The sequence below is a fragment of the Alternaria incomplexa genome (assembly GCF_024043165.1).
Source record: "Alternaria incomplexa strain BMP 0042 chromosome Unknown scaffold_12, whole genome shotgun sequence".
In the NCBI taxonomy this organism is placed as follows: Eukaryota; Fungi; Ascomycota; class Dothideomycetes; order Pleosporales; family Pleosporaceae; genus Alternaria; species Alternaria incomplexa.
The window spans coordinates 396268-411099 of NW_026249861.1; the positions used below are offsets into that span (position 1 = coordinate 396268).

The 14832-nt window shown below is 51.5% G+C and overlaps 7 protein-coding genes across 7 annotated transcripts; 5 read left to right on the plus strand and 2 right to left on the minus strand.

The window, feature by feature from the left end:
* Positions 1–220: 220 nt before the first annotated feature.
* Positions 221–1781, plus strand: J4E90_008017 (uncharacterized protein; the record flags this gene model as incomplete). The annotated part of the gene is made up of 2 exons (XM_051437547.1): positions 221–225; positions 638–1781. 2 exons carry the CDS (start codon positions 221–223, stop codon positions 1779–1781), a joined length of 1149 nt encoding a protein of 382 aa, XP_051288358.1.
* A 329-nt stretch (positions 1782–2110) lies between these two features.
* J4E90_008018 (uncharacterized protein) lies at positions 2111–3535 on the minus strand (the record flags this gene model as incomplete). Its single annotated transcript, XM_051437548.1, has 1 exon — positions 2111–3535. One exon carries the CDS (start codon positions 3533–3535, stop codon positions 2111–2113), a length of 1425 nt encoding a protein of 474 aa, XP_051288359.1.
* A 4901-nt stretch (positions 3536–8436) lies between these two features.
* On the plus strand, positions 8437–9525 carry J4E90_008019 (uncharacterized protein; the record flags this gene model as incomplete). The annotated part of the gene is made up of 1 exon (XM_051437549.1): positions 8437–9525. One exon carries the CDS (start codon positions 8437–8439, stop codon positions 9523–9525), a length of 1089 nt encoding a protein of 362 aa, XP_051288360.1.
* A 554-nt stretch (positions 9526–10079) lies between these two features.
* Positions 10080–11003, plus strand: J4E90_008020 (uncharacterized protein; the record flags this gene model as incomplete). The annotated part of the gene is made up of 3 exons (XM_051437550.1): positions 10080–10144; positions 10196–10844; positions 10902–11003. 3 exons carry the CDS (start codon positions 10080–10082, stop codon positions 11001–11003), a joined length of 816 nt encoding a protein of 271 aa, XP_051288361.1.
* A 604-nt stretch (positions 11004–11607) lies between these two features.
* Positions 11608–12414, plus strand: J4E90_008021 (uncharacterized protein; the record flags this gene model as incomplete). Its single annotated transcript, XM_051437551.1, has 2 exons — positions 11608–11714; positions 11778–12414. 2 exons carry the CDS (start codon positions 11608–11610, stop codon positions 12412–12414), a joined length of 744 nt encoding a protein of 247 aa, XP_051288362.1.
* Positions 12415–13026: 612 nt separating this feature from the next.
* On the plus strand, positions 13027–13812 carry J4E90_008022 (uncharacterized protein; the record flags this gene model as incomplete). Its single annotated transcript, XM_051437552.1, has 1 exon — positions 13027–13812. The coding sequence occupies one exon, from the start codon at positions 13027–13029 to the stop codon at positions 13810–13812; it is 786 nt and encodes a 261-aa protein (XP_051288363.1).
* Positions 13813–14021: 209 nt separating this feature from the next.
* J4E90_008023 (uncharacterized protein) lies at positions 14022–14417 on the minus strand (the record flags this gene model as incomplete). Its single annotated transcript, XM_051437553.1, has 2 exons — positions 14022–14317; positions 14387–14417. The coding sequence occupies 2 exons, from the start codon at positions 14415–14417 to the stop codon at positions 14022–14024; spliced, it is 327 nt and encodes a 108-aa protein (XP_051288364.1).
* Between the last annotated feature and the right edge of the window lie 415 nt (positions 14418–14832).

Consider the following 14832-nt stretch of genomic DNA (forward strand, 5'->3'; position numbering starts at 1 on the left):
ACTGTGGTTGGTCGGCGCACCACCCGCCTTCGCTTTGCAGTACCGAAGGTTCACATTTCATAAAACATTTTTTGAGCTAGACATCTACGTCGAGTCAGAGACTATCCATTTGGCATCTTACAACAGTGGGTGTGCAGCAAAGCAGAAAAGTCTGTGTCATATCCCATCAAAAATTCTTGGAGCCAGACGTGTACACTGCCTTAGAAAGTCTCTACTCCCCATGATGTAATGGTATGTATCCGCGAGACATGAAAAATATTTTGGCTATCCCCAGTGCCGATGCATTGTATTCGGAATGGCTTCATTGGATCGTTGCTCGCTCTGCGTCAGCGCAGTACCACTGGGAAAGTGGATAGAATGGACTTTACCAAGGTATCGCATCGGCGCTCAGGTCCGAGTCACAGGCGCAGCAAGACATTACACATACTTTAGCTCTTCCCAGTGTTCGTACGTTGTATTCGAGATGCCCCGATTGGAGGTTGCTCGCTCTTCGTTATCGCAGTACCAGTAGACGAAGTCGATGGAATGGACCCGACCAAGATATTGCATGGGCGTTCTACTATGAGTCAGATCAGGGAATAGTATATAATGGCTGCATTCCTGGCTTTTCTACTTAGACAACTTCAACATCAGACAGTATCGAAGACCTTGACGCTAGTATCAAAACACATCCGCGAACTGCAAATATCTACATTCGCTCGACTAAGACGCGAGAACACAACTACAAAGTACTACTGTACTTCCATCTCGAAGCATCAGATATCATGGCCAACATTAAAGATCTGCAAATGCAGTGCAAGATTACTGAGCTGCGAAGCGCTGAGCTGCAGGAAAAGTCGCATCGAGAAAAGATGTTTTGGACTACTCTGGACGCACGTTTCGGCACTAGCAAGCCAGAAGTCATCAAGAAAGAGGCTAGTAAGGCAGAAACTCCGCAGATCAGGCAGCGCGAGCAAGACACAAGCACAATGCCGCATGCGTCTTCAAGCATTGCCTACATGGGCCTGAGCATGGAATTGAGCGACATGCTTCCACAAGAGCTTCGCGACATCATATACGGGGAAATCATGCCAAGTCATGTCATAGTCAGAAAAGCCGAAGCTAGCGGTATATTTTTCGAAGATAAGGAAGATGGAAAACTCTTCGACCTCGCTCATCACAAGGGCTTAGGCCCAGAGATCTACCTGGAGTTCGTCGCGCGCTTCTATCGCACGACGCAATTTACATTCGAACTTCCAAGTGAAGAAGAGAACATAGCCCTGTTTCTCGCTTCAGACACATCCGGACTACAGCTTGATCTAAGCAAGCTAGTCTCAAAAATCTCGCTTGATATCAACGAGCGCCACTTCAAAAAGATGGAGGAGGCAGGGTATGAATTCGGCTTCGACACTCCGTATACAAGAGCTTCGCCGCCAATCACCGAGCTTTTGATGTACCACAAAACTCCAAAACTGGTTCTCAAGCGGCGCCTTGATTTCCTCACCACTTTGCTGCCGATGGATAGCAAGAGTCGCATCCTCACAGTTGCCGTAGAATACGACGTAAGACATAGGAACTATCTGCTTAATATCCTGCTGCCAATCCTCCAAAAGCTTAAAAGCAAGGGCTGGAGACTACGTCTGGAGCTTGAGGATTACAAGACAGCGTCGGGTCGATGCGCGAGCTTTACTGAGAACACGCTGGACTTCACAACGAAAGGCTGCTTGGAAAGTGTGCAGAAGTGGCTTCAGGTTAGTAAGATGGATGAAGTATGCATGATCAACACGGACTTGATCAAATAGATGAATCATTGAGTTGGAATGATGTATGTACATGCACTCTGGTTAAGGGAGGGAGCGAACGCTTCTAGGGCTACTTCGTATAGGACAATGGAAATCACCCAGACGTCTACATCACCTCCCAGAGTGTGTGGAGCTTCATTTCGATACTGATGTAGACGGCAAAGGATGAGTTCAGAGAGGGCATTGGATATGACCCAGACGTCTACATCGCCCCCCAGAGTGTGTGAAGTTTCGTTTGCACGCTGATGTAGACGGCAAACCATGAATTGATAGAGCACTATAGCCATACGGAGCGCATGCCTTACTCAAGCATACTGACCGTCAAAGACTTATACGTCTCCAACGTCGTCAACAGCCGGTATACGAAACTCCAACTCCTGGCCCCCGAAAACGCCTTCTGGCTTCTGAGCCCAAAAGGCCTGCCTACATTCAAGCAAGTCATCCACACTCATGCTGTCCCTGCTCATGACCCAAGACCACTTCTCTCGGCCATCCAGAATCGTTACGACTTGTCCATTCTTGACCAGATCCTGGAAGAACGGCAGCAACTTCTGCATCAGCACCAGCAGCAGAAGACGTCCAATGAGTTCAAAGTCTTCCGTGTTTTCCCACTCATTTTCTGCTTCGTCGCTCCCTTCATATTTGAATGGGCCCTCGTGGGAAGAGTCCTCCCATGCCTCCATGATATGTTTTGGCAGAAGGTAGGACCAAGTCCTCATGCTGGGTCGAATGTCTATAGTAATTCGAACTCCTTTCTGTGTGAGGGTATGTAGCGGCGCGAGCTCTTTCAGGAGCACATCTCCAGCGACAAGTCCCCATAGGGACTTCGCCGGGCTTTCCCCAAGTACTGAGTCGTACTCTTCAGATTCTGAACCTCCATCCACAGAGTCTGAGAGTGCGTCTAGATATGCTTGGCTTTCCTCCGCAGATTCTGAGCCTTCCGGGCCTATCCATTCCATGTGGCACATATCTAACGGTATCTTGAGATGAATGTTGCGCACGAATTCTTTTGGGACCAGGTGCTCGTATTCCCTCCAACGGTTTTGGTTGAAAAAGCGTGTGAGGTGTACTAACCGGCCGATAGAGAAAACCGTTTCGCGATGGAACGCCTTCAGTTTCTCCTCGGCAAACTCGGGGCTCACGATGTTGGTGTCTAGATACCAGGGCGTTTTGCAATCTTTTCCATTGAACTCTCCGTTCAGAGACTTAGAGGTGTATACTCGTTCCACGACTTCTTGGTTGTTGAATTCGTCTCCCAAAGGCTCTTTGTGGTCGACATCATAGTCGACTTCAAGTTCCTTGGGGTATGGTTCAACATAAGCATAGACTATGTCTACAAGCTCTGTGGGCAACTTCTCGGAGATAAGTTCGCAAAAGACCCTCGCCTCGCTATTGTGCTCCAGAACGAAATCCAGCTCTGCTTCAACGCGTGCCAGTCTTTCTTTAGTAGCTTGAGCTGTAGATTGATGGACTAACAGGCGCTTCTGGTACAAGGCAGCATGCGCAGCATTGTCTGGGTTGTCCGTGTATTCAAGCTTCCGGGCGATGAAGTCTTCGAGTTCCACTTCTTTCGCCTGCTTGGACTGATAATCTTGCCTTAGGGTTGACACAACATTCCTAAGTGCAAGACAGCGAAGTCGGAAGTGCTCTCGTCCATCCTTGGCACACGATGTCCGTCCAGAGGAATCCGTGAAGCTGTCGACCTTCCAAAGACGGAGATCGTCGGCAGTCGCTCTGTTGTGTGCCGCAGACATCAGAGTTTGACCGAGTTGATTGAGAGTAATGATTGGTGTGAATTGTCGATAAGGGTGAAGTTTGGGAGTTTTTATAATGGGTTACAAGCGTAGTGTTCACCTACCATTGTTGTGAAAGTGGCCAAGCGGCGAGATTGCACGACGCAACTCACTCACTCGTCGTGTGGAAAAGGTGCCTTCTTTTACGCATATTACTGTGAAAGTGTTTGACTCAAATTTTCGTGAAATAGCTTGTTGAAATAGCTGCAAAGACGCGCCGTGAGAATGCCGAGGCAATCAACATCATATCCTTCCGACTCCATGAACACCAGAAGAGAACCGCCAAAACCTTGGGGTCTAGAGACAGACCCGTAAACGGAAAGTACAAATACATGTTATACAGTTCGTGATACAATCATGGCATCGTTCAATGCGACAAATTGCTGAAAGAAACCCTCTTAACGCTGCCCAGATGCAAGACGAAGGACATAATGGTACAGAGACTGAAGGATATATAGCTAGAAGGGGTCACAATGCACGATCCTCGGACTATGCCGCACATCGCGTACAGAAGGAATGGTTTGCGATCTGGAAGCTCGGGTGTGAAGCAGGGTGTCTTGAGGCGAACGAAGCGGCGGCGCATCGTGCGGTATGTCTGCACGAGCATGTGAGCGCATATGACTTGGAGGTGGCGATCTTGGGTGAGCGACTGGCCGCATTGGTGAAAGCTCATATTGATCGGTCTTGGGTTGCCAATCCGGTGGGGCCTCCATGGGCGACGATGGCGAAGGATAGTCTGTCTTGGCACTGCTAAACCAGCCATTGATTGCTGCACCCATGGGCGATGTTAAGTCTTGTATCGAACCGGGTCTGATTCCAGTCCCCTCATATGTGGTCATCAGCGGTGGTGTCTGAAGATGCGTTGTGGTACTGAACTTCCGAGGCTGCGCACGGCTGGACGACCGTGCCATCAACGCCCCTGCACCGGAGGGACTCTTCAGGACTGAAGGACCAGGAGACTTTACGCCCGTGGATATCGTTTGCGATCGCATTGCTCGAATTGGTGGCACCCGAGATGGGCTATACTGTGGCTGCGGTGAGACGGAAGAGGAGCTATGAGCCGGGAATAGCGAAAAGCGTTCCGCATGTGGCGTAGTCAAAGCCGGCGTTGGGGTACGACTGGAGTAGCATGAGCTCGAGGAAGTTGGTCTGGGACTGTAGACCTTTGTTGGTGGACTGGGTGCCTTCCTAGAAGGGATGAATGATTGCGGAAGCAAAGCTTGTGGTGATGCGCACGATGGCGAAAGCACGCCCGAGCTTTCCGTCCGTGGACTCGCCCAATCTAAGCTTCGTTGCCGCCGAGGATCTCGACATGGGATGTATATGTTCAAACCGCGAACGCTAGCCTGCTTGCCGAGCGGCGTCTGCGGCCGAGGAGGCGATAAAGGCGATAGAGGTCTTGGAGCGGGAATATAAGGCGAGAGCTGCGGCACGCGATTGTATGGAACAACGGCATCTGCAGTCGGGTTCCAGAGTTCAAGGGCTTTGGTCTTATTGTGTCGGCGAAACCACAGCGAGGACCTTGAGCGCCCTGTCTCTTCATCGATGAGATGGAGGCGGCTCTTCGTCGAGTGAGTCCTTCGCAAGTCACCATCCATACCTTTGAAGAAGGGCACCATGTATGGAATGCTGGCAGTTGCGATGCTAAGACATACGTGGGCTTGCGATACGATCGCCGGCACCCAGAGTCGGTATTGAGGGTTGCCATGGAGCGTAGCCGGGAATAGCAAAACGAGGCGAACAATTGCCAGAATCAGCACCAGCATGCGCGGCGCAAAGCATGCAATGACTGCGAATTTCCTTGAGAGCCGTACTTGAAGGTATGCTACGAGGTGTATGGAAAGCATAATGATTGCGACTTCGGTGGAAATGTCGAGAATACAATAAACGATCCAAAAGATACGCTATTCAAGTCAGCTTTCAGACCGTGTTTGGTTAGGTTCTATGTTGCATACTGAGTTGAAGCATCTCGGGCCTACAATCTGCCAAGGTCGAGGCAGCTGGCACTGAAACGCAATTGCGACAAGCGACGCCGCTGTCCAAACTGACACTACCGCACTGAAAGCTACCACAGCCCGGCGGATGATGCGTTGCGTTACGACGACATTGTAGAATATTACCAAGATTGACAACTTCGCGAAGCCAATGGCTACAATGTAGACAATCTCAGACGAATAGTAGCCTTTCATGAGGAAGATGGTTTGCTCGGGGGTCAACGGACCAACAGTGCCGAGACCTTCGAACGACAGGACAAGGGCTATGATTGAAAGACTGATGGCAAAGGACTGCATGCATTAGCTAAGTTCGAGGATTATGTTGTGCAACTTACAAAAGCGACAAATATCAATAGATCATCGAGCGCCATTCTCCGAAAGACAACAACCTTCATTATCTGCCGTGCTCCAAAAACCATCATCGTGATGATAAGAATGACCCATGATGCGGCCCTGATAGTATTTCCCCGGTCGATGGGGCTGGCTGATGTACTTCTGGGAAGGAAATAACCACTCGGTAACTTCATATTCGACATAAGGGAAAAACGGACAACGTCCAGGAAACCGACCCAGAAGGAAACGATAAGGAAATAGTGAAATGATCAGACCTTCTTACTCCGTATCACCCTAAACATGACGAAAGAGCAGGACATGAAGGAGAAAGGCTGTAGCTGGTGAGGCGAATTATGCGTGAAGAAGAGCCTTGCGTGTGCTTCGAGTTGTCCAGGGTGCGGGCCAAAAACAGTACACGAGGCGATCAATCCTAGAATATCGCTACATCACTTGCTCGGTACTGCTTACCTTGACGTTCAGTTCGGCAGTTCATCTCAAGCTGCTACACTTTTGTCCTGGGTAAATAGGACCTTGGCGTCTCTGGTTCGCTGTTCAGAGCCCCTCTGCCTCTTCCCTAGGATTAGTGTCCTGCGATGAACTGGTAAGCGCATAAGCAACTCGGCAACGCTGCGTCATGCATCTAATCTTGGTGTGTATAGGCGCTTGCGATGATTTGTGCATGCTGCTGATGGATGGCGCGGCTGACATGCGCTACGTTCCTTCCGGCGGGTATGCGCGTTGGGGCGCGGGGCCATCCTCCCGCGCCCTCAACGTAGACGCGCATGAACACTGGTGAACGGTACGAAGTGACCAAATCGCGAAACTTGTTCCTTGACCGATCATCGCTGGGAGGTGGATGTTGGCCGCGGTCTACGCAGCAGCTGCGGATTGCTGGGGCTCAACGCCGGTGAAATCGTACCTGGTTTGTAAGGCTTCTGTACACTCCATCAATTGGTAGTCATTAATTTGCCTCGTAGCCTTGTCGCTGTAGCCTTGTCTCTGAAGTAGAATGCCACACCGGACTTCCTAGAACGGTGAAGACGACGGTTCCGGCTATGTAGGCTGAGATTGGGTGCGGTTGTCTTGGGTTCGCGTAACGTGGCGCGTCTTTTCTTAGGTCTTCGTGCAGAACCCGGAAACCCATCCCAAGGCCAAGCGTGCATCCTCCCCAGGTACCGACAATGTGACTCGGCGCTTGAAGCTGTCTTATCTTGTGATTCGGGGTTTGAAGTAGATAAGGTGCCTATTCTTGTATTCGGTCCACTACTGAGCAGGTGATGCGCTCAAAACTGAGGGCGATCGAGACTATAGAAAATATCAATAAGCAGACCGCTCATGCGAAGAATATCAAAGTGATGTCGATCAAACACAGAGCGCTTGAAGCGTGCTGATGAATCAATAAGATAGAAGGTGGGCCAGAAGTCGTTCGCGAAGAGCATTGTTGTGATGGGTCGCGAAAGCCGCCAAAACCTTGGAAGGATGGGAGGGCCGATCCTTGACCCAGCCTAGCGGATGATGTCAGCACCGCCTTCCAGCCGAAACCGCTCTCACCCACTCGTCTGAACGGCAGCTTCGTCAACAGTGACAACATCAGGCGATCCCAACGCAAGATGAGAAACCCGCCAGCACAATGCATGCCTACTCCTTGCATTACTCAGGACCAGAGTGCATTGATAATCCAGAAACGGTCACTGCGCGGATCATCTACGGCATCTGCCGGCACGCATCTTCGTGTGCGACAGCGTTGATATGTATACTCAATGCCCCCGGACAGGCCTATCGATGCGACAAGGACAAACTCTACCTCGAAGACAGCGCAGCAATTTGGTTTCAGAGGCAAGTGTTTGAGTACCGCAATGAGCCACCAGCAACCACGATGGTGCCGCTCCTGAACATCACCATTCCATAAGCACTTGCCTTCCTTCTGCTTGCGTGGCCTTGAGTTGGCAAGAATGTTTCAACCCACTATCTTTCCAGATCGACCTCCAGGATGAAGCGCACACTGCACTAGTGCCTGAACATGATCGGTCCGAGCGGCGCCTGCCGGCGATCCGGGCCACTTTCGTCTAGTCGCCCCTATTTTGGGCCGATGTCTCATACGATGCAAATACTGAAACCGACAACTCTCACTCCGAACAGTTCACTGCCACACGCAAGTGGCGGCACTCCTCCATCCGGAACGGCGCCACGTACTGTTCGACCCACTTCAAAAGCAAGTGGGAAACAAGCACCACTTCACAAAGCTTGGTTGAGCTTGACAGCATCAATACTCGATGCTTGTTGGCCAAAAGCATGACGAAGCTCGTGGGTCAGACATGTGAAGTCTTGGGCTTGGGCGTCTGAGCGCACGATCAACACAGCAACACCCAACTAACGTTTGATTGCGCTGGGTATGGGTTCTCATAAGGGCCTATTGAGGATGCTTTCTTTTCTATAAGCCTACCGTGTCGAATTGTGTCCTTCGTTCAATTTCCTAGTACAAGTACCGATAACTTCTAATCTTTAATACTGTCCTTACCGCTGTCTTGGCCCGGCATGAATGCCTCAGCAACGATCCGTGCTTCGTACATCCGCCAGGCGCGGATGAGCATGACCCCTCGCCCACATAGCATATCGGAGACGTTATCAATCGATCTTCAACCACGCCCCGCTTCAACCGAGAAGCTCCAATCCTTCGTCCATGTCGACCACATTGAACACCGCGAAAAATGCCACTCCGAGCGTACCTCACAGCCGACCTTTTTCGATGTCGAACGCAACGCCGATAACAGCCAAGCATACATCGACGACCGCTATCTCGACACCACTTCGGTCATGGAATGGGACAATAGCAGTTCCTTTAAAGTGCGGCTAAAATCCATGTTCACCGTCTTTCCTTACCGCGACCCCATCTACCTCGTAGCTATCATCTTCCTCATTGGATCTATCGACCTCGTCATCAACGCCACCTTCGATCTACTACCTCGCATCAATCCCTCCACCGAGTTCGAAACCGAAGAGACTGTCGCCGTTCCTAGTACGATATTGATTGGATCAATCTTCTTCTTCGTCGCAGGCATCTTCGACACCTTCAGTGCTTTGAATGCGGACCGTGGTACACTTGAAACGTCAAAGTTGGAGCCTGAGAAAGTCAGATACCGGCCAGCGCTCCTTGGCACACCGGAGTTCAAGTGGATACCGTCATGGGAGAAGGTTTGGGAGTTGTCGGCCACCAACTTGGCCTTCCAGGCTGGTCTCATCGTTCTCTTTGGGGGCATCATCTTTATGTTCGCTGGCATCGTCGACTTTCCCGGCATTGTTCCGGAAGAAGACCCTCTCTTTGAATACATCGTTTTCGGGCCCCAGGTTGTACACGGCGCGCTGTTCCTAGTCGCGAACGCTATGTTGGCGTTCTCCGAACAAGAGCGCTGGTACAAGCCCAGGTTCTTTCATTCGGATTGGCAGAGTGCCATTCTCAATGCGCTTGGTGGGCTCGGCTTCATGATGGCTGGTTTCTTTCTCTTCCAGGACGGTGAGAACGAGGAACAGGGAAAAGTGCATGCAGCTATCGCGGCAATGGCGGGGAGTTGGGCTTTCTTGGTTGGTAGCGTGATTAGATGGTACGTTGTTTTGGAGTTCTGGTAGTCTTTACGTAGGCGTTACCGTGCCTTCCCCATAGGGAACTCACGACCACATTCGTTAGCGTGGACCCTTTTTCTCTTTGGCAGGCGCTCATTAATCCATTTTACGGTCCGTCCACACCAGTGGATACGCATCACTCTTATCCTTTGCGCATGCACGAACATCGCCTGAATCCGAAGCTTGCTCCCCGTCGCACATCGCTGTCAATCATGGTCTCTACAACTCGATCGCAAGGTAGCCACGGCTCGTCAGGCAAGATCCTGACGGTTGAGGAGCTGCGTGCGAATTGCTATGAGTGAGCATCGTTTGCTAAGAATATTGAGAACACGCGCTGACGAACTAGGACTGCCACAAAGGCTGCGAGGCTGCAAAAGATGGTCGACGACTTCGAAGTGACCACCTGCCCCAAAGGACACGGCGTACGGCGTGCAAGAGCAAAGAAGCAACTGCGCAAGGTTAAAGACTAGCTGTATCGCACTGCAGTCGAATGTTCTCGTCTAGAGTGCCCGCCGTTATTACAAGCCTTGCGAGACCACCTGCCGCGAGAGCTGCGTGACATGGTCTACGCGGAACTCATGGACTTCCAGAACCCAGTGTTTGACATCCGGCTAGTAGGCAGGGAGTATGCACTCAAACCATGCAATCCTCGCTCTACACACTTCTCTCGTACTAGCATGGCCGCTAGTGTCACTGAGAGCCGAGATCCTTACTACGTTGATCCCACCATCGTCGGTAAAGAGGCGGCACTAGAGATTCTACAACTTCGTTACCGACGTAGCCGCTTTGACATCCACCACGACGCTCTCATAGAAAAGGTTCTCAATCAAGATGCATGGAGGCAGGACATCCAACCGAAACGCTGGCTCTCCACGAGTCACATCCACTTGCCAGAGGACATTTATCAGGTTGAAGAGCGTAGAACTCTACTCCGTCAACGCTTCGACCTACTGCAGCAACTCACCAACACCCGAGCACGTATCGAAGTGATATTCCCTAACAAAGAACGATACTGGCATCTCCAGATTGGTCGTATGCGTAAAAGATATCAAGATCCACTTCCCACCGACCAGACCATACGCCAAGCCATGTTAGCTACCACTGAACGACTATCAGCCTCGAATGTTGGGACCGATATCGATGCCGCTGTTCATAACAAGAACGTTCATATCATCATGGAGGCCATATTCCCGAGCCTGACGGCCTTGAAGGCTCGAGGCCACCAGATTCACTTGGACGATAGGATTAGCGGGTGGGCATGGATGGCGGGGGAGGGAAGCGCCACATTCGCTGATGCCTGGACTAATCGAAGGCAGTTTCGTAAGGTATGTCGCCACCCTGAGTCTTTCATACGAGTCTATGGCACTGATCAGATTCAATAGGCGGAAGTCCGCGAGTATATGAGGCTGTCTCTGTATCAGATGTACTCTTCGGGACGTAATCAGGATGCTGGGGAGAAGGCGGAGATGAGGGCGGAGGGTTAGATGATGTGAACTCGATACCAGGGAGGGCTATGATGCGTGTTGAATTTGCTGCATGTACACTGCTAAATCCTAATAAGTGAATAATTCCTAAGACGATGTAACTTTTTGCAGAATGCAATACAGAGTGTAATCACCGCTTGTGCCAAGCGCTGCTTCGTCCAGGACGCGAAACTAGTAGCTTGGCAGGTTCAAATTACGTCAATCGCAAGGCTCGTTATCTGTTGAGCTCTCAGGGTGGTGGTACTTCTTATTCGGGGGCATTCTTTCGCGTGTGGGTCGTATGAAATGCGGAGGATATGATTGGCGTCTAGTTCCCAACCTTGGTTCGTATTGAAGATTGGAGTATCTTAACCAAAGTGAGCGTTAATCACGTACTCACGGTAGTGTGTACCTAGGTAGAGAAATGTGAAAGCATATTCAACTCTTAACGAGTCACTCAATCTTTGTTGACGCGTTCTTTGGAGTACTGGCAACGGAGCCTTTCAAAATTGCCTCTTTGGGACTAGTTTTTCAGCTAGCTGAGTGTCGCAACCCATACCTGGGTCCTTTGGTGTTTTGCGTAACACCAAAACAAATCACTCAATATATTACCCAGGTGTTCGCCATGTTCACAACCCATACCACTGGTGACCAACTCGGCTTCGTAGATGTCTTCGGACGCTGTTCGCTTGCCTCGACGGAGTATGCGCACTACCGTCTCCGAGCTTTCAGGTCAGTCAGGGCTTTCTGTCGTAACGTTGCGTGAATAACCTCAGCTAACGTCCAGGATGCCAGTCTACATGTCATTGCGGAGAGACTGAGAGCTGAGAAGGAAAGATTTGACTGTACGCTGCAAGAGCTGTACTCGTGGAAAGAAAAGCAGCTTTCGATTCTCCAAGGCATCGAGAAACGAAGCGGTTCACCGTCTCTCGCAGACCCGGCCAGCAAGGACGCAGCTACGTTGAAGCTTGGTTTGGCAGAGCGTCGTATCAGTGCAGAGCTTCGGAAGCGTTCCGAAGTTGAACCCAAGGAACTGTACATCCACCAGACGCTCGCGGATGTTCTTGGAGGGTACGCCAGGCTCGTACACCCTAGTCTCCTCGACAGAATGTTCGGATTGCTACCAACAGGGAAGCTACCACGGGAGGTTAGGGACATGGTATACGACCATCTACTCCCAAGGGAGAGCACTTACACTATCAAGTTAGCAGAAGATAACACTGGCTTCTCCATCCACAAAGGAGCACCGGACGGCACTCTACCTACTCCACCAATGGGCTGTCCATACCCCATGATATCAACCACCCACCCACTAGCTGATGAGATCCTCGAAAGATTCCATTGGAGAACGACGTTCATCATTCAGAAGTACATCTGCACGTTGCAGCCGTTGTCTATTCACGATATTCTCGCAAAGCTTCCGTGGTGGTAGAACATCGATGCGGGTGTACTCCCCATAACCATCACCGGCCGCATCACCTTCGCCATGCGTTTTGACAATAGTTGGAGGATTGAGTCAGATATCGAGGAGACTATTGGAGATTTGAGAAAGATCTTGAACTCAGCCAGTCTCGGCGTAACTGTCTCTCTTTCGATTTTTCCTGCTGATAGTAAGCGCGGCGCCGAGTTCCTTGACCGAGCAAAACCAATCTTGCTTGAGTTGCAGGAGAAGGGCCACGAGATTCGCATGATCGACTTGGCTTGTTGGAGAAAGATGCACAGATGCAAAGAGCCACCAACATGATGGCGGAGTGCTGTGTTTCTAGTAGTCTGCTCGGATGCGTCTAGATTCACACGCGACTGCCGTGGGACTCGTGGTGTGACGTGGGGAGAGACTGTAGATGTGGGGTCTTGGCAGGCGGAAGAAGCCGAGGTTGTGGATGAAGTACGTCACGCCGAGCTTGCCGTGTTCACATCATCAATCAATCAATACGAAAGCATGCTTGGCGGAACACAGCCTCTGAAACCACATCTTGTGCAATTCTTTGAGCACTGCCAGCCAGACTGAGCAACTGCTTGCGTGCTTTTTCTGTTTTTCGCAGCCATGTCTCGCCCAAACATCAACGCGCCAATACCCTCATACGAAGAGGCCGTCGTCGCGCCTCCGCCCACCACAGTACCACAACCTCCTCCCGAGCCCGCCGTTGCCGAACAACCTGCTGTCGACCCAGAGCCAACATCCACCATCGTACCAACATCGCCCCCGCCCGAGTTACCGCCCGCATACGCCACCGTCGACGAGAAGGCCACGACCTTCACCATCTACGGCACCTTCATCCACACACCCAACGCGCCCGCCTACCAACTCTCCTCCCTCCTCGATGCGCGAATAAACAAGCTGCGGATACGGCGGTTAAAGGCCGAAGAGATCACTTTCCTCCAATCCGGCGCACCGACCGTCGCCTTCGACAACAGCAGCGTGCTCTACGAAGCCCACGACCCGCCCTTCCTCATCAACGAGTACTACATCCAAGGCAAAGCAGGGAGCACACTACCCGGCGCTCTACAACTCCGCTTCGGACTGCGCCGATGGCATGTCGTGCATATGCCCACGCAGGGCAGTCGACCGAACGAGATTATGACTTGTGGGAAGCCAGGGGGGTTCACAAAGGCGCTTAAGCAGAGGAAGAACGAGCTGGAACCTAGTCAATGGAAAGACAGTGAAGGCCATGTCGTTGCGACGGAGGTGTTGAAGATGGGGCCTGGAGGCAAGATGCCGACGATAGAGCTGAGGCATGATCTAGATCAGACGTGTCGGGAGTTGATATTGGCGTTTTGGGTGGCTCGGCTCTGGGCGGCCTTTGGGGCTGGAAGCGGATATGCGCATTGAGGTTATCATCACAAATCGACTAATTCATGCGCGTGGAACGTTCTCTCCAGATCGAATCACGTCTTCGAACTGGAGCGAACGTTCCACGCGCACGAATTAGTTGGACTTAGTGCACGTTACGAGAAGGAACATCACAGCCAGAGCACAACACAGCCATCGTCAAACCATCTTATCATTGACGCAACAGCAACCTCCATCGAAGCAACACTCTACTCGCTACGAACAACCCTCTTAAACCCCTGCTGCGCAACCTGGTCCTGCGCCGCCGCAATCACCGCATCCGCATTCGGGTCCGTGAATCCACAACCTGTCTTTCCGTTCTGCTGGCTCGCCGCCTCAGCAGAGCAAACACCGTCACCAGTCGCAGCGACCTGACTGCAGCAGGCGGAGCTGCAATCGGCATCCGAGACGCAGCCGCCGGTGATGAACTGCGAACCGTCGCCTGCACCGACGTTCTTGGCGCCCGCGTTGTTGGGCGTGACTTGCGCCATGGAGACGGCGGTCACTGGGGGGTGTTAGTATACGGCATCTCGGGGCTCCTGCCCATGGCAGGTGAAAAACGGTGGTTGCTTACAGGTAAGGAGAGTAGCGATGGAGAAACGCATATTGATAGTTATGGGTATCGAAAGAAACTCGTGGGTGGATTATGTATTGTACGTTTGAACGAATGACACCAGGTCAGGCTTTTGCAGTCACAGACGCAAAGAAAGAATGGAATAGAAGTGGGTTGTTGTAGTGCGAAGAAGATGTTGCTTGATGGTCTTCCAATACAACGGGCGAGACAGCCTTCTTATGCCTTTTCCTCAGGCACCCGCGATGTACACCCCGCAGTACGCTTCCAGTGCACCGTGTCATGCTCTCCGTGGCGCTGAGGCTGTCGCTGTGTGATCGCCTTGTCGCCTGCGTATCCAGGCGCCGGGTGTCGGAGGCGAGGTACCTATAATGAATGCGCATATATCGTGCATGATTCATGCTGTTGGTTGACTTGCACCTGACTTGTACTATTGAGTGGTTTGCTGG